Source organism: Oncorhynchus clarkii, chromosome 31 (assembly GCF_045791955.1).
Source record: "Oncorhynchus clarkii lewisi isolate Uvic-CL-2024 chromosome 31, UVic_Ocla_1.0, whole genome shotgun sequence".
Lineage (NCBI taxonomy): Eukaryota > Metazoa > Chordata > Actinopteri > Salmoniformes > Salmonidae > Oncorhynchus > Oncorhynchus clarkii.
In genome coordinates, this window is record NC_092177.1 from 34,281,392 (window position 1) to 34,300,990 (window position 19,599).

A 19,599-nucleotide genomic window follows, 5' to 3' on the forward strand; every position below is an offset into this window, starting at 1 on the left:
AAAAGAACACACATACTGTACACATATGAGAGTGAACACACACACACACACACACACACACACACACACACACACACACACTTATGACCCAGGCACATTTCACAGGACCATTTATCAAGTTAAAGTCCAGGTAGCAGCTAATGGACCCCCCCAACAGATATTTATGTAGTTTAGGGCTGTCCGCAATGTAAAAAAGAACAGACTGAGAGTCTGTTCTTTCGAACCAATTGATTGGCCGGAATATTAAAACGGGTATTTTTCCATATATAGACACACTGTGTTTGAATAAAATCAACTATATGTAGGCTACTGAGCTTGTATGATGCTTTAAGCACTGCAATTAAAAATTAAAAGACACACAAAATACTAAAGAGGGAGCTAAAGATCAATATAGCCTAACCAGAAGAAGAAAAAAAAACTCCTCCCACTGCCCGCTGCTGCTGGCCTTCGCAGATTCTGCCATTATGCTCCTGCAGTTGCTGGTAATAGGCTACACCAGCGGTTGACAACCTTTTCCATTTGAAGTGACAAGTTATTGTACCATTTCTACAATTCTGCATGGCAGTTATGACTTTCATATTTTCATGGAACAGTTTAATTTAAAATAAAATCGTAACATCTCAAAATCAATGACATGTGGTTAATCAAAATTGTATCTAAATGAACATGATACAAATTTTAAAGTAACTTATATTGCCATTGCCAATATGTAAAAATAGCCTACAAAAATCCAACAAAGAAAAACATTGCAGTCCACAGTTGTGGAAACATTAATCAATATTCATCAACATTCATCAATACAAATATTGTGATGAAAATAAATATCCTATAACATTTGCTACGTATTGCCTATCTGCAAGGAACTTGACACATTGTATCAACTATTAATTTGGTCTGGCCCAAAGCTAGTGTTAGCACACTTGCAACATTATATAAAATATTCTGGGTCCTCAAGAGTTTCACACCAGCGAGCTCCAGACAGACAGAAACACCTGTAGGTTATTTGCACAAAAGATAAGAAGTAATCAGGTAGCCCTAGAGAGCTGGAACATTTTTCAAATAGGCTACATTGAGGAACTATTGACATTCTCAATGGAAGTAAAAACAGACTTTGTTACCTTGCTGTTTGAGACGAAGAAAAAATTACTTTCAATTACTTTACAGTGACGGTGGGTTAAGACAATCAGATAAAGGCTAAATGTACTACTGTTGAGCCATCTCCGTGGCCCGCACAATGGATTAGTCCACTCAGACAGGCATGAATCAGACAGGTGTCTCGTGTGCTGTACATTTATTTTTCATATATTTGCCACTGCTCAACAACAACAAAAATAATGGTTGATCAACAGCCTATTGACAAAACAATTGACTAGTTGACTAAATGGGTTCAGCCCTAATGTATAGTACCAGTCAAAAGTTTGAACACACCTACTCATTCAAGGGCTTTTCTTTATGCTTACTATTTTCTACATTGTAGAATAATAGTGAAGACATCAACTATGAAATAACACATATGGAATCATGTAATAACCAAAAAATACTTTTTGTTAACTACATTTTATATGTTAGATTCTTCAAAGTAGCCACCCTATGCATTGATGACAGCTTTGCAACATCTTGGCATTATCTCAACCAGCTTCACCTGGAATGATTTTCCAACAGTCTTGAAGGAGTTCCCACATGCTGAGCAATTGATGGCTGCTTTTCCTTCACTCTGTGGTCCAACTCATCTCAAACCATCTCAATTGGGTTGAGGTCGGGTGATTGTGGAGGCCAGGTCATCTGATGCAGCACTCCATCCCCCTGCTTGGTCAAATAGCCCTTACACAGCCTGGAGGTGTGTTGGGTCATTGTCCTGGTGAAAAGCAAATGATAGTCCCACTAAGCACAAACCAGATGGGATGGCGTAGCGCTGCAGAATGCTATGTTAGCCATGCTGGTTAAGTGTGCCTTGAATTCTAAATAAATCACACACAGTGTCACCAGCAAAGCGCACCAACACACCTCCACCTCCATGCTTCACAGTGGGAACCACACATGCAGACAATTTGGACTCATCAGACCAAAGGAAGGATTTCCACCTGTCTATTGTCCATTGCTCGTGTTTCTTGGCCCAAGCAAGTCTCTTCTTTTTATTGGATTCCTTTAGTAGTGGTTTCTTTGCAGCAATTCGACCATGGAGGCCCGATTCACACAGTCTCCTCTGAACATTTGATGTAGAGATGTGTCTGTTACTTGAACTCGGCAAAGCATTTATTTGGGCTGCAATTTATGAGGCTGGTCACTCCAATGAACTTATCCTCTGCAGAAGAGGTAAATGTGGGTCTTTCTTTGCCGTGACGGTCCTCAGGAGAGCCAGTTACATCATAGCGTTTGATGGTCCTTGTGACTGCACTTGAAGAAACTTTCAAAGTTCTTGTCATTTTTCTGATTGACTGACCAGCCATAATATGGACCTTTCAAATAGGGTTATATTCTGTATACCACCCCTATATGGGAAGCAGGTAGCCTAATGGTTAGAGCGTTGGACTAGTAACCGAAAGGTTGCAAGTTCGAATCCCCGAGCTGACAAGGTAAAAATCTGTCGTTCTGCCCCTGAACAAGGCAGTTAACCTACAGTTTCTAGGCCGTCATTGAAAATAAGAATTTGTTCTTAACTGACTTGCCTAGTTAAAGATAAAATGGATACCTTTTCACAACACAACTGATTGGCTCAAACGCATTTAGAAGTAAAGAAATTCCACAAAGTATTGTCTACTGAACTGTAAGTGGAACTTCACAGGTTGTAAAGAAAACTCCCCCGGAGCCACAAAATGGCTGAATTAGGGCAATGCCTACGGGAAAGAGTAGTTTTGGCTGCGACGGAGGTCACTTACTGTACAGAGCCCACAAACACCTTGAAAACTTGCTCTGTACAGTAAGTGACCTCCGTCGCAGCCAAAACTACTCTTTCCCGTAGGCTTGTACTATCTATAGTATGACAGAATCAGCAGTTAGCTACCAACAGCTGGCAGACATTTTTACATTTGGTTAGTTGTATCCGTGTTATTTAGATGGAGCTAAATGTGCAATAGCTAGCATAGAGGTAGCAAGCTAGCTCTTTCACTTATCCAGTTGACTTCCATGATCACCGAAACCCATGATAATGCTCTGTCTCTGCTGGTGCTGCTGGCTGTTTGAGATGCTTTAGAAGCCACATTGATGGTAGGGACAGAATCCACTTTGAGAAGCAACTTTGTGTTGAAGCACTCCTTCCATTGTTGATAGCCATGGAAGTTCTCAGGGATGAAATGTGCCCTGCAGATTGATGAGTAGATACCCAATTCACCCAGTTTCCAGTAGTTACCACAGCCACATTTAAGGTTAGGCATAATGTTAGCAGTGTGGTTAAAAGGACCAATTTGACCACCTCATTCTCACAAATGTATTTCTTTAACCTTTTTAATACACAATGTGATGCTGACCGATTTTTGGAATTACTTTTTCCGAAATTAGAGTTGATTTGGAGAAAACCTCAGGCCCAACTTTTAGAACAACATTATAATATAACAATTGATTTAAGAGTTTATAATTTGGGAACTTTTTCTTGGGGTGCTCTAAGTTCCTATTATATGTGTTTCTGGCATTAAGAAATAAGTGATACACTCCCTTTAAGAGAGTAAATGTGTTGGCATGTCCTCTTTCCAGTGTGGCTGCAAAGTCCCAGCAACAGCATTTGGGAAAGACCTCCAACATATTTGTTCCGTGGTTTATTACTGGCCCTTGCCACGCCTGACCCCAGGGTTCCCCCACTTTGAAGATGATTTAACGATGATTCCACCCTTCACAAGTCACTGCCAGTGGACACTAGCACCGAATTGAGGAATTTCATGGAAAGAAATGTTCCTTTAAAAAAAAAAGTGGATACAACTAGTCTGTTGTTTTAAGACTCAAGGAAATAATTAATTACAGTGCTAAGCTATGTAAGCACATTGCATTTCATTTGATAGAAAGCATTTAAAGGGACGGGATTCTTTCTTGAAACTTCGGATATTGAAAACTACCAGTAAGCAATCTATGACCACAGGATCCAATCTCAAATTGATGTCAAATTGCACAGATTGGACTGTCGCCTCATACGAGGCGAGGAAAATCCCCACTTGAAAAAGTCACAAAGCAGTTTGTGCAATAGTTGCATTACAAGAACAACCCATGTCAGAACATGGATTTAACCTCAAGTCAGAAAAAGCAACACAACTGTCCCCATTTCCTCTGCAAACATGCTAAAACACATAGAACCCCAATATGTTTTTCCCAATGTATTTTCACAGTGAAACTAACATACAAATGTGGCTTTATATTCCAGCATTATGGATTTGAGATCTAATGTTTCATACGAGGTGATAGTACAGAATGTTACCTTTTATTCGAGGGAAAATACATGCATATTATTTAGAAATTAAAGTACTTTATGTATCTGGTCCCCCCCCCCCCCCATGTGAAGAAGTCATAAGTATTTGGACAAATGCACTTATAGTGTATCAAAGTAGCGAAAGGTTTTGTATTTGGTCCCATATTCCTTGCATGCAATGACTATATCAAGCTGTAAAACGGCACATTTCTTCTCTCCTCCCCATGGGGAAATTTGTAGAATTGCCGCAAACTTGCTTTAAAATGGCTCCATTTTCTCTACAGCCCATGGCAAAATGTGTAGAATTACACAAAAATAACTTTAAACCTTTAATATTTCTCCACCGTCAAGAAGGGGACAACTAACCCCCCCCCCCCCCCAAACAATTCTCACTTAGGATCCCAAAAGGCTAGATTTAGCTTGTGTTATGTTTTGCCCCAATATTAAATGAATGGCGAATGATGACTGAAGTAATTTTCTTTCTAAGTGAGTAGATAAGATGTTTCTAAACACTTCTAAATGAATCCTGATAATGCCATGATTAAGAAAAATCATGAATTAATCAGGAATGATGATGAGTGAGATGCCGTTCAGAGGCTACAACAAAACATGTTAACCACTCACCATTACCAATGACAGGGCAGGTTAGCATTTTTTTGAGAAGTATCTTTGTGCCTCTGTATGCTTATTAATAATCATGGTAGCATCCACATGAATGTAAAAGTGTTCAGAAACAGCTTCTACTTACAATAAAAACACATGATTCACTATTCGGTTCCTATTGGGCAAAACATAATTCCTAACACAACCAAAACAAACCGCAAACGCATCCAACAAGTTTGTAGAGTTACACGCTTGGTTTAGGGATATGGGGCCAAATACAAAACTTTTGTCTACTTTAATACACTAAGTGAATTTGTCCAAATACTGTTGACTTCTTCAAATGGGGGGACTAGATACATAAAGTGTTTATTTCTAAATGGTAAAACAGATTAGAATAACCTCAAATAAAAGGTGACTGTCCAAATACATATGAAGGAGAGTGTAGTTAACCAGCAGTAAGATATATACAGCTCCAGAACACAGAAACATTACTCCCGCTCTGACAGCCAAATGGGCCTCGCAGAAGAGGCTTGGTTTGATTTAATTTCACTTACAATGGGTAACTTAAATCTTGATGATAAATCTTGATGAAGATGACTGGGCTGATTGAGGATATACTTTGGGATACCGTTACCATCTCTCCGGCAGCGCCTCCAAATCGTCGCTCAGATAATAGCTCATTTGTTAGCTGCCCAAACAGCACTAGCACTAACCTGTCCCGTTTATGAATGGACAGCAATACCCCCAGTCGCATGTTACAATACCCCGCTCCCATTTAAATCCCCCAAACTTACACCTAATCCACCTGTAAGCGCCTCTTAATGTGGTGTCGGGATCCCCCGGCCAGGGTGATCTATTCTGGGGGGCTTTTGGAGAAACACAAAGGCGGTGTTATTAGGAGGTAGCCCCTCCCAGGTCCCCTGTTGGGCTGCTGTGGACCTGGATCTATGGCCGTATGATGGAGGTGAGGACTGATGAGTCATGCAGCTCCCAGCTCCCTGGCTGTTAGTGTGGGGAGCACTGGGAAGTAGGGAAGAGTGGGGTCGTTTAGGTGTTTTTGTCTTTGCACGTCTCAAATGTGCAGTCAAATAAGGTCCCTGCCCTCTTGAAAATACCAAGCCCAAACTTCCACTGTACTCCTGAGGCTTAAAGTGAAGTGAATTAAATGGGACAACAAGACGCTTTCTCTTCTATGCACAAATACACCAAATGCAAGAGAAGGAAAGGGTCGCTCAATGTTACCACAGTCTTAGCACTAAATGCTACACTAGTCTAACGTGCGCTCCACTCGTCACCTCAAGACTTCACAGCAAAAGAAGTAGACCTTCACCTCAACATGTACCATGGTATATGTACTTTAAACCTAAAAACCTACACCTCAATGAGTACATTGATTTATACATTTCCCGTTAGACTCGACAAAGCTCCAATGAGAGAGCGGGGATGAGAAGAGAAGCTCTCCAGTGGGATTGTGGAGGGGTTTAGGCACAGCATTTATGAGAATAAACGAGATTTCCTGAACTGAAAGCATTCCAAGGCCCTGGTGGTCTCTGCTCGCCAAGAGGCAAGACGACACACGCTGGAGATGTCTCCCTCACCCTCCCTCTCTCTCACTCACCAAAACAGAGGAGCAGCCGGTGGAAGTGGAATGTGCGTATTAGTTCATTGTCATTTAGTATTTTGTATTTTCTATGCATGCTCTGCTACTCCCAATGTGGAGAGCACATCATCAACCGCCTTTCAAGTTGAAAAGAAGCATGCAACGACCAGGACTATATTTAATACACTGCCACCGCATGAAAAGGAGCAAAAATGTGATGAATCGCATTAAACTGTCCTCATAATTATGCATTTAAATCAGCGTAATTTGGTGCATGGCGTGATCAGAGTTTTTGGTATCCTGGCGGGGGCTTGACTGATGTTGTCAGTTCTACTACAGTGAAAATACGCTGATTTGCTCGGGTTCTGTTGATTTGCTTGATGGTATTCTAAAACGTACACTGTGTAATCTGACACTAATACAGCCCTTGAAGTTTGATACTTGCCTGGGGATAAACCCCACCCCCACCCATCTCCTCCCAGAGCTCATCCCTCCCCTGCTGGTATCCCGTTGCCCGGAGAGACACACACACACACACACACACACACACGCACACACACGCACACACACGCACACACACACGCAAAATCTCTAATTTGTTTTCGTTTGCCACTGAGCTACATCTGTAGCTGGTGTCTTTTCACGTAACTGATTTCGACAGGCGAAAGAGTGAGAATTGGAGTAAAATGCTGTATCATTTACCAGTAAACAGAGATACTAATACTTTGAAATAACATTGACAGCCAAGCTTTCAGAGAGACATCCTGTGCTGTGCAGCACCACCCTATTGAGAAGTGTACAGTCAGGAAAACAGTGAATGAACTCTAATCCTTTAAGACAGCACAAATAGAAATTCCATCATGGTTGGCTCACCTTGAGTGAGAGACAGAGATAGAGTGAGAGAGAGGCAGTGAGGCAGAGAAAGAGGGATAGAACAAGAAAGAGAAACGGATAGAAAAATAGGTAAAGCTTCGGGGAAGATAACCAAAACACAATAAAATATGGCCTGTTTTGACTGGAGGGCTTATTACTGCGCTCTTTTAGCTAATATTGATTTCTTGCCAGGTCAAGGTTGGGCCCAAGTAGGCTTCTGTTGGATGAGTGGCAACACAGGAGGAGTGCATCATTCAAACAGTGAGAGTCACCCATGACCAGTGTCTGCTAGGTGGATATAGTTGATAGTTCCCCATGTTGGAGTGAAGAGCCAAAGGAGACATATTTATAAAACGTGAGAATGTTTACGTCTGGTCAAAGGTCAATGAAGAGTTGAAGACACATTTTCACAACAGACTGTTCTTGTTTCAAAGACTAAATGCACTTCTGTCGCCCAAAACAATGGCACTTAAAAGCAAAGTCTATGATGGGATGTCTGGGAATGCCATCTGGTTGAATGGTGATTGGCGGTGTGGTAGGTTTCCAAGGCAAAACAAAATTGGCGTCAGCAGGCAACTCTGATACAATACTTTTCACCGATACACCAAAGACTACAAGAAACTTTATTAAAAAGGTCAAGGCACATTTGTGGCTAAGGGCTTTTTATAGGCTTGGGAACCTGGAGCTAGAAATAAAGGCTCATATTCACATATTTACAAACTGGCCCACAAATTACAGACTAGGGCAATTAGACTCTGATTACGATTAGAAATGTCCAACGTTGACCATTGGCTTGAAAAATACTGACAGATGTTCAGTGATCTCATATTCTGCAGTCGTGTGTCTGTTTGCATATAAAATCAACAGCTCAAGTCCAGATCCTCTAAAACATTAGCAAACACAAGGCATGACCAATGTTGAGATGTGGTGGTGGAGTTTTCAAATTAAAAACCTTTGCTTTCAGTTTTTTTCGTTCCCCCTTAAAGACACTAGGAGACATGCAATTAGTTATGAACCTTTTTCCCACCCTACGGTTATTAACAAAGTTCTGAGAAGAAAAGGTGAGAGGGGTCAGATTCCGTCATTTTGCAATCTTGTGTGGCAAATTTTAAATTACTGGGGGGGGGGGGGGGGGGGTAGTTTGGTCCATTTTGGAGGTTTAAACACGGCTCTTTGGGAAGCTGCAAGTATTAGGCCGCAGATTAAAACGCTGATAAGGACTCTTTCAAGATGCACAAGGGAGGCATACCAATTACCAATGGTGACATGCAGACTGTGTAAAAGTACAGTGTTCAGAGAAAACTAAATGTGTCTGAGGGCAGTATGTGTTGGGGTTCCAACCTCGAGCATAACTTTGCAATCTCCTGCATGCGTGCCTTTATTTTTGCACTCATAGGCCTTAGCCTTCCCTCTTGCCATCGTAGAATGCTAAATGTAATTGTGTAGAACAACCTAATAGCCAATGGATCCAGCAAAATGCTAACATGTTTATAATAAAATATGTAAAACAAAAGTCCACAGGACTAATAGCTCGACATAATTGTTTATGGCGGAACAGTACCTGATGTGGCGCCATCTCCTGTTCACAAAATAAACTACACAAGCCATGTGTTGATTGGAGGGAGGGGATTATTAAAAGAAGCATGAAACACCACACATCTGTTATCCCCAGACCTGATAAGAGCCCAGTCGGTAACTTCTGGTTAAAAACAAACTCCATCTGGCAGTAATCACATATACTGTAGCATTCCCACCTCCTGATAGAAGGGTGGGAGCTCGACACATATTATGTTAAATAGGCTATTCAGTAGAACAACAAAACAACAGTATCCTTCCTCAAGGAAAAAGTGTGCACATGTGTGTGAAGGGGTGGGTCGGGGGGGGGGGGGGGGGGGGCTGTTTTAGATGGACAGCTGCTACAAAAACAGAGTGACACAAGGCTAGGGGGCTCTTCTCCAAAGCAGGCTGGGTAAATAGAATAGTGCCACTCATCAATCGTCACAGGAGACTCAAAATGGGTCAAAGGCGGGATGGGGCGATTGGTGCAATACAATCGCCTGTTGAACTGTGGGAATTTTGTATGATTATTTATCGGTATGAAAGTGATAGTTATTTAACACAAACAGGTTGTGTAAACAGTCTAAGCTGTATTTGTTGGAATTATTTGTGAGAGAAAGACAAGCTCCCTTTCCACTGTGGAGCCAGTTCTAAAGGCTGGCTTAAGGAGGTAGATAAGTAGGAAGTAGACACTTGACTCTGTTAGTGGCTGAGAGACAAAAGCAGACCCACCCAAACTACATTATGCCCCATAAGTACATGCATACTCCCTGTCTTTCTCCCCCCCCCACTCGGTCCATCAAACTAAGAAGTCCCTGTGCTCCATCAATCTGCCGACAATGTGCCTCATTGACACCCAAACATCCCATTAATCTTCATTTGTCTCATCATATCCTGCCATTCTCATGGAAATGGCTGCATACTCCTGTGTGTTGACAGTTTGGGGGTGGTGGTGGTGTGTAAGTAGGGTGCCAGACCAAGGGAAGGGGGACCATAGAAAGTGCCGCTCCATTTGGCGGCTTGCGTTTCCCATCACGCCTAATGTGTTTTGCATTCAAATAGCACCCCCTACTAACCCCTTGGTAGGGGGGGGGCAGGCTAATCTGATTTCTCAGCTGTCTGGGATCCCTGCTTCCTGACAGCAGCAGCAGGGTTGGCTTGGTGGGGCTGCTGAGGATGCCTGGGGTTTCTCATGCACCCCCCCCAGGGGCTCGAACCCCAACTGCCCACAGGGCTTGGAGTGGCAGGCCAGGCAGTAGCAGGGGAGGAGGAAGGAAGGAAATGGTCTTCAGTTGCTAGGCAGGCCAGGGATGTGTCAATTCTCCACCAGTGGCCCTGGAGGAGACTTCCAGCTGTTCAGCTGTCCATAAGGAAGCACTATGAGGGTTTATCCCACCATGGGGCCTCAGCAGCCACCTGGCAAAGTGGGAGCAAGAGGAAGTTCCCCCTCGGCACTGGACTAAAGGATATCTTCAGTTTTAAGTTTTCCCCTCCTAATCACTCTTACTTTCTGATAAGAGCAGAGAGACGATTACATTTCAGAAAGCAGAGTATGTTCATAAGCAGCAAGTGCATACATAAATGGAGGAGAGAGGAAGACGGAAAAGAGGGAAGGCTACAGAGAGCGAGAATGAGATAGAGCAAGCTGTAAAAGCCTATAGTGCCTGTGTAGCGCCAGGCCCTTTTTCCTGGGTGTGCTTTGACAGGGCCCAGGCTCTGTCTTTGATCAGCACTCATGAAGTTTCATTAAGAGATACATGGAGGATAAGAAGGAGAGAGAGAGAGAGAGAGAGAGAGAGAGAGAGAGAGAGAGAGAGAGAAAAGGAACTCTGCTGGATCTACCTTATCTATCATGTCGGGCCGGTTGGTGGCAGCCAGCACGGTGACGTCCCTGAGTTGCTCGATGCCGTCCATCTCTGTCAGGAGCTGGGCCAGGACCCGGTCCCCTACGCCACCAGACCCAGAGGAGCTGAGAGAGCGAAGGGGAGAGAGAGGAGGGGGAGTACAAATGGAGAGGTGGGTGGGGGGGGGGGTGGCAGGGGGAGGAGAGAAGGGAGATATGAAAAGACCTTTAACCAAAAATGTGTCTGTTCAAGTTGTCATGTCCCAGTCCCTGCACTGAGAAATAGTAAGGTGTTTATTTTCCATAGCAGTGTAGTGTCTTTCCCTCCTGTTTCTGCTCCCCACCTCTGTGAGACACACACGCTCTCTCTCTGTCGCTGTTCACAGGGCCAGCGGAAGTGCCACACGTCATTACCACAGACAAGGCCTCAGAGGAACACAAAAGAGACCTGTCACTGTGTTATGACCCTGGGAGGAAGAGGCCTTGCGACTAAGAGAGAAATCTGCCATGCTGCTTCCACCTTTCTCTTTCATTCTCTATGAACCCAATGCCTCCCTTCTTTTCCCCCTCTCCCCTTTCTCTTTATTCGCCAGTCTCCAACGGTCTCTCTCGATCTTCTTTTCTCTGTCTCAGTATCAGAAAACTCATCCCGACAGACGCCCCTGCATCAAGCAAATTTGAAAGGCAGGGGTCAAAGAATTGCATACAATCCGGTCAATTCGGGCATGCAGTTAAATTAGAAAATCTCTAGTGTAAGTGGGGCATTTTGTCAGGTCGAATACCATATCCAGTCCATTCCTGAGTTGACTTAAATTGACCCCCTAGCTGATATATATACAGTTGATGTCGGAAGTTTACATACACTTAGGTTGGAGTCATTAAAACTTGTTTTTCAACCACTCCACACATTTCTTGTTAACAAACTATAGTTTTGGAAAGTCAGTTAGGACATTACTGTGTGCATGACAAGTAATTTTTCCAACAATTGTTTACAGACAGATTATTGCACTAATAATTCACTGTATCACAATTCCAGTGGGTCAGAAGTTTACATACACTAAGTTGACTGTGCCTTTAAACAGCTTGGAGAATTCCAGAAAATGATGTCATGGCTTTAGAAGCGTCTGATAAGCTAATTGACATAATTTGAGTCAATTGGTGGTGTACCTGTGGATGTATTTCAAGGCCTACCTTCAAACTCTTTGCTTGACATCATGGGAAAATCTAAAGAAATTAGCCAAGACCTCAGAAAAAAATGTTTAGACCTCCACAAGTCTAGTTCATCCTTGGGAGCAATTTCCAAATGCCTGAAGGTACCACGTTCATCTGTACAAACAATAGTACGCAAGTATAAACAACATGGGACCACGCAGTCATCATACCGCTCAGAAAAGAGACGCATTCTGTCTCCTAGAGATGAACGTACTCTGGTACGAAAAGTGCAAATTTATCTCAGAACAAAAGCAAAGGACCTTGTGAAGATGCTGGAGGAAACAGGTACAAAAGTATCTATATCCACAGTAAAACGAGTCCTATATCGACATAAGCTGAAAGGCCGCTCAGCAAGGATGAAGCCACTGCGCCAAAACCGCCATAAAAGAGACAGACTACGATTTGCACATGGGGACAAAGATCATACATTTTGTAGAAATGTCCTCTGGTCCGAGGAAACAAAAATAGAACTGTTTGGCCATAATGACCATCGTTATGTTTGGAGGAAAAAGGGGGAGGCTTGCAAGCCGAAGAACACCATCCCAACGGTGAAGCACGGGGGTGGCAGCATCATGTTGTGGGGGTGCTTTGCTGCAGGAGGGACTGGTGCACTTCACAAAATAGGTGACATCATGAGGAAGGACAATTAAGTGGATATATTGAGGCAACATCTCAAGACATCAGTCAGGAAGTTAAAGCTTGGTTGCAAATGGGTCTTCCAAATGGACAATGACCCAAAGCATACTTACAAAGTTGTGGTAAAATGGCTTAAGGACAACAAAGTCAAGGTATTGGAGTGGCCATCACAAAGCCCTCACCTCAATCCTATATAAAATTTGTGGGCAGAACTGAAAAAGCGTGTGCGAGCAAGGAGGCCTACAAACCTGACTCAGTTACACCAGCTGTCAGGAGGAATGGGCCAAAATTCACCCAACTTATTGTGGGACGCTTATGGAAGGCTACCCGAAACGTTTGACCCAAGTTAAACAATTTAAAGGCAATGCTATCAAATACTAATTGAGTGTATGTAAACTTCTGACCCACTGGGAATGTGATTAAATAAATAAAAGCTCTGACCTTTCACATTCTTAAAATATGGTGCTGATCCTAACTCACCTAAAACAGGGAATTTTTACTTGGATTAAATGTTAGGAATTGTGAAAAACTGAGTTCAAATGTATTTGGCTAAGGTGTATGTAAACTTCCGACTTCCGACTTGGGCCATATGACACTGCAGGTCGCAGTTGAATCGCATGTATGAGTTATGCACACTGTTTAGTTTTGTGATCTCATGGACATCATAAGAGAAGTTTGGAGCTAAATCCCACTTCAAGTATTGCAAGTACTTCAGCAGACACAAAATGTCACCCTACATGCACTAAATGGCAAAATGGTTTTGGAAAGAATAGACACTGTGACCAATCCCAGGCTCTGTCCAATTAGGCTTGAGAGAAGGCCATGTTTGAACCATATCGGGAGTGGTCTTTTGTCTGGTCCTAAACCACTGACTTTCAGTGGGGGTTTATCGGGAAGTAAGCCTCATATTTAGCTTCCCCCATCTGCTGTGGCGTGCACAATGAAGCGCTTGTCTGCCGCGGCCTGTGTCCTCTCTCTGTCCCTTTTTTCTTCTTCCTGAAGCCACAGATGTTCCCAGTGCCATCCCATTGAGGCGCCTCCGGACAGACTGGCTCTTCTGTTTGTCAGTGTGTATGTGCATGCTCGTGTGTGCATGCGGGTGTGCGTGCGCTAGTGAACTGTCTCCATGGGAACTCTACAGCCGGCTTTATCAGTGTAATTATTGTACAGACTTGGGGGACTATAGACAGTCAGTCATTGAAAGAGTCATTGTTCTCATTTCTGAGAAGAAATACCTACCTTCCTCTTTCTCCAGCAAGAGCGTCAATCTCATCGAAGAACACAATGGAGGGTGCGACAGCTCTGGCCTTCCTAAACAACTGGTATTGGCATATGCCAACATATATAGAGAGACACGCATTAATATATAGTAGACCCCGATTCTGCATATACATTGTACTGTAGAACATGTGTCAAACTCATTCCACGGAGGGCCGAGTGTCCGTGGGTCTTCGCTCCACCCTTGTACTTGACTGATGAATTAAGGTCACTAATTAGTAAGAATCTCCCCTCATCTGGTTGTCTAGGTCTGAATTGAAAGGAAAAACCCAAAACCTGCGGACACTCGGCCCTCTGTGGAATGAGTTTGACACCTCTGCTGTAGAATATTAAATCTATTTATTTTAAATGTAAGTAGTCCACATATTCAGTGTATTGGGTGTACTGTATGACAGACAATGAAAGTTGTCCTGGTACTCACCTCTCTGACAGCTCTCTCAGACTCCCCTACATATTTACTCAGTAACTCTGGACCCTGAAAGAGACAGAGGGAAGTTGGTTCTCCAGTCCAGTGATTCATTATAGGACCAGGAGTGTTCCATACGAGGGAAAACCTTGGACCGTAGTTATACAGTACAACTATTAATATCAATATAAACACTAATGATACACCTAATAACACTGTTTACCTAACTACAAGCTAGCCTCACCACTAATTTCTGACAGGAACACACCAAAACAACAATGAACAAACCACTGAGAAGTTATTAACAGCCCGGCAAGAAATCTTTCAGACATGAAAGGGATAGTTATTTAAGGGATAGAGGGGAAGGGAGAAAAAAAAAAAAAAAAAAACAATAATTGAGAATGAAGGCAAAGAGGACCAAGGAGGTAGGGTAAGTAAAGCTGCTGTGGCCACTCTGCACCCTCCATCCGAGGCAGATAAACATCCCCTCAGGCCGTCAGGACGCACTTCCTTCCCCTGCAATCCACCCTTTTCAACACCTCTGAGCAGGCAGGGACACAACACTTAAACGGCAGCCCTTTTGTCTCCTCAGAACACAACAGCGTTGTGGACTCATTTATCCCTAGTTCCTCTGTGGTGGTGTGGCCAGGCCGGGTCTGGGCTTGATAATGTATGAAGTGTGTTTATTTTACCAGCTAAAACAGCACATTTTAAAGTGTCCTTTTATTGCCCGCAGCACAAGATGCACCTGTGTAATGATCATGCTGTTTAAGTTAAATTAAGGTTAAATCAAATAAATAAATACAATCAACTTCTTGATATGTCACACCTGTCAGGTGGATTGGATAGATTATCTTGGCAAAGGAGAATTGCTCACTAACAGGGATGTAAACAAATTTGTGCACAATATTGGAGATAAATAAGGTGTTTGTGCATATGGAAACCAACACTTTACATGTTGTGTTTATATTTTTGTTTAGTGTAGGTACATTTCTATGTAGCTATGTATTAGATAAATGCCTCTATTGGCTTCCGTGTGGCGCAGGGGTCTAAGGCACTGTATCTCAGTGCTAGAGGCGTCACTACAGACCCTGGTTCGATCCTGTATCACAACCGTCCGTGATTGGGAGTCCCATAGGGCGGAGCACAATTGGCCCAGCGTCTTCCAGCTTTGGCCAGGGTAGGCCGTCATTGTAAATAAGAATTTGCTCTTAACTGACTTGCCAAGTTAAATTAAGGTTAAATAAAAAAATAGGTGTGTGGGACAACATGATAATGAAGTGTTAGGGTTTTACTGTACAAGACAGAAGTAGTATAAAGTATAGTAAAGCACGGATAATGTATCAGAGTCAAAGCTACCAACACACTAGGGGAAAGTACGTCATGATTTTGTAATTGTAAAAGTACTAGCCTGGACTTTATTCCCAAACAACATCTACGAGAAAAATAGCCCCTTTTGAGAGACTTTTACAGTCTGTCTTTTCTTGCTAATATAACAGCCTATCCACCATATTTTACCACTGACCCCCTCTAAATCAGGCTGGCTGACAGCTTCTGTCACGACCCCATTGCACCCGGCAACAGCTTCCAAAATAAGCGCCAATCAACGATTGCTGAGCTGATCAATCAATCTCCATCAAGAGGCTTGGACAGAGCAGGGCGAGGGGTAGGGAGAAGGAAGGTGTAGGGGCGAGTGTTGAATTGGGGTGGAGGGAGAGGGGGGTAGAGAGGATGGGGTGATGATTGAAGAGGACAAAGACAGGGTCGGAGGGGTCAAGTGAGGAGGCCTAGAGGTCTGCCTCCAAGGAAGCCAGAGAGTCTGAGGTCCTTGAGAGAATCAGGGACATATCCCTTTGTTTTTTAACTGGGTTAAAGACAAGGGAATGGCTGCTGGTATATGTAAATAGGCATGGCTAAGTATTTCTCCCCAATTTTGTGATTACGATCTTGTCTCATTGCTGCAACTCCCCAACGGGTTCGGGAGAGGCGAAAGTCGAGTCAAGCGTCCCCCGAAACATGACCTGCCAAGCCGCGCTTCTCAACACGCACTCGCTTAACCTGGAAGCACCGTTGAACTGATGACCGAAGTCAGCTTGCAGGTGCCCGGCCCGCCACAAGGAGTCAGTAGAGCGCGATGAGCCGAGTAAAGCCCCCCTCTGCCAAACCCTCCGCCAAACCCAGAAGACGCTGGACCAATTGTGCGCCTCCCTATGGGACTCCCGTTCACAGCCGGTTGTGACACAGCCTGGGATCCAACCCCATTGCCTTAGACCGCTGCGACACTCGGGAGACCCGCAAAGTATTTTTGGGACAACAGAAAAATGTGGTGATAGTGTTACTAGCTATAGTTGTAGCATTAGTTACTTAATGTTGTGGAAACGACAACGGTCCATGCTAGGTCAGCCATAACTAAAGGAACTGTGCTTAAAGGCGATGCAACTGCAAAACTGATGCATTACAAAAGTATGCATTACAGGGGTGGGATTTATGGTAACTTGTAGGTGTAAAAAGGACACCTCCCTGCCCATACATTGACCATTTGGAGAGAATGCTGGCAACAATCCAATGTTAAATGACCATCACCTTGATGGCGAGAAAGTTGAGTCCGCTCTCATTGGCCAGAGCCTTGGCGATCATGGTCTTGGAGCAGCCTGGGGGCCCGTAGAGGAGCACCCCTTTAGGGGGCTGGATGCCCATGCGGGTGAAGGCCTCAGGGTGCCTGAGGGGCCACTCCACCGCCTGCTTCAGTTTCAGCTTCACCTGCTCCATGCCTCCCACGTCCGACCAGCGAACCTGCAAGGGAAACAGTCAGCAAGGGAAACAGTCAGCAAGGGAAACAGTCAGCAAGGGAAACAGTCAGCAAGGGAGACAGTCAGCAAGGGAGACAGTCAGCAAGGGAGACAGTCAAACCATTTGGACAAGAATATGTGTTCCTAGATACAGAAGTTTTATAGACAATGGAAAGAGAGATGTCCCTAATGGGCTGTATAGGATGGCAGTTTCAATGGGGCTTGGTATCTAGCGGTGTTATGGTAGCTTCAAGAAAACCCAGGTTTGAGAGGATAAAAAGTTTTCCAAGTCAAAAGTAACATCCTTATTATGGCAAGAAAGTTGTGGGTTCTGTGTGCAGTGTTTATTTCTCTCTACAGCTGTAATTACTGCAATCACTGAAATACTGTTTGTATTTTTGCTCTGGGCAAATGATTTGGAATAATACAGTACAATAACTAGTTGAGATACACGACAGGAAAAGCATTGGGCCAGATCTGGGCGGAGAGTGACTCAGCAGACAACACAGAGAGTCGGACAGCAGCTGCCACTTTGACGGATGATGGGCAGAGGCGCGCGACTCCAGGGAGATAAAACCGATAAGGAGAGCAGGGGTTGGACAGAGCAATAAGGAGAGCAGGGGTTGGACAGAGCAATAAGGAGAGCAGGGGTTGGACAGAGCAATAAGGAGAGCAGGGGTTGGACAGAGCAATAAGGAGAGCAGGGGTTGGACAGAGCAATAAGGAGAGCAGGGGTTGGACAGAGCAATAAGGAGAGCAGGGGTTGGACAGAGCAATAAGGAGAGCAGGGGTTGGACAGAGCAATAAGGAGAGCAGGGGTTGGACAGAGCAATAAGGAGAGCAGGGGTTGGACAGAGCAATAAGGAGAGCAGGGGTTGGACAGAGCAATAAGGAGAGCAGGGGTTGGACAGAGCAATAAAGAGAGCAGGGGTTGGACAGAGCAATAAGGAGAGCAGGGGTTGGACAGAGCAATAAGGAGAGCAGGGGTTGGACAGAGCAATAAGGAGAGCAGGGGTTGGACAGAGCAATAAAGAGAGCAGGGGTTGGACAGAGCAATAAGGAGAGCAGGGGTTGGACAGAGCAATAAGGAGAGCAGGGGTTGGACAGAGCAATAAGGAGAGCAGGGGTTGGACAGAGCAATAAGGAGAGCAGGGGTTGGACAGAGCAATAAGGAGAGCGGGGGTTGGACAGAGAAATAAGGAGAGCAGGGGTTGGACAGAGCAATAAGGAGAGCAGGGGTTGGACAGAGCAATAAGCCGCCCTTTCCTCCCCCTTTCATGACATCAGCATGACTTTTCCTCTTTCGCTCTCCTTCTCACCATCTCTCTCCTTCCATCTCCACCTCTCTCTCCCTCCCCCCTTTCTCTGTCCGAAGTAACACATCCCAGGCCACCGGCGCCGTCTCCCGGGAACAGAGCACCCAATGGAAACTTGGCGTCCGGCCACATACTGTAAATACCACACGTTGAACAATTTATAGATAGAGAGATAGATGGAGAGAGGACGGTGGGTGAGGAGAGAGAGAGAGCGAGAGATATAGATGGTGAAAGGGAGACTGGGAGAGAGCGTGGAAGGAGAGAGCAAGAGACAAGAGAAAGCGAGAGAAAGAGAGAGGCACAGCTTCCCCTTGCCAGAATCTATGGGGTGTAAATCAATCAGGCAGCTTCAGGTGCCTCTACCCTACCAGGCTAGCAGCAGATGTGCACAGCAAAGATTTATACCCCTTTTCTCCCCCTGAACCTATTTTGTTGTGTTTCTGTTCAAGTTTTCTGCAGACAAAATAACAGTAAAAAAAAATAAAAAAAGCATCATTGCAAGGTGCTTTTGTCACGAACACGGCGGATGTACAATTAGAGGGTGCAGTTTGAGTCACACCTTGCTTCGTTGATTTTACTCCCCCTGCCTCTTTTTCTCTCTCCGAGACCCAGTTATTATCTTTTACTGTTGTTGTCTGAAGTTTACAAGGGGCCTCTTAGGGCCCGGGCTTTGATGGGGTTGCCTGGGATGTGGGAGAGGAGGGCGGGTGCGACAGTAGTTGTGGTGGGTACTTCTCCAGACAAGAACTTGGAGAGGAGAGGAAGTCGAAAAAGGGGAACGGAGCTCTCGGCTGCAGCTGCCAGATCCAAACATTAAAAGGTCCGGTCGGCCTGAGAGAGAGAGGTGTGCTCTGCTCTTGCTCTCGCCAGGCCTGGCTCCACTGAAAGTTTCTTATATAAATGGATTAGAAACAAATGTTTTGCACTCATATGGATATAATCAAGTCGGAGCTCTGCAGCCAACCCTTCAGCTGCAGTGCACTGAGGGAAGGAAAAAAACTCAAGCCCATCTTTTGTTTCCAGGAACTGGCCGCAAGAACTGAATGTCTCGGGGTGAGCTCAGTGCAGAGGAGCATTAGGAGGAAGGAGAACTGAC

General features: G+C 44.4%; 1 protein-coding gene across 3 annotated transcripts in view; it reads right to left on the reverse strand.

Annotated features, from left to right (window-relative positions):
* Window positions 1-19,599, reverse strand: part of LOC139391176 (AFG2 AAA ATPase homolog A) — a 123,422-nt gene that overhangs the window by 80,075 nt on the left and 23,748 nt on the right. For all 3 annotated transcript variants that reach the window (XM_071138750.1, XM_071138749.1, XM_071138751.1), the window contains exons 12-15: window positions 16,982-17,191; window positions 14,414-14,467; window positions 13,954-14,033; window positions 10,866-10,992 (exon numbers count right to left, since the gene is read on the reverse strand). In XM_071138750.1, coding sequence (XP_070994851.1) covers window positions 10,866-10,992; window positions 13,954-14,033; window positions 14,414-14,467; window positions 16,982-17,191 — 471 coding nt within the window. The remainder of the gene's footprint in view (window positions 1-10,865; window positions 10,993-13,953; window positions 14,034-14,413; window positions 14,468-16,981; window positions 17,192-19,599) is intronic.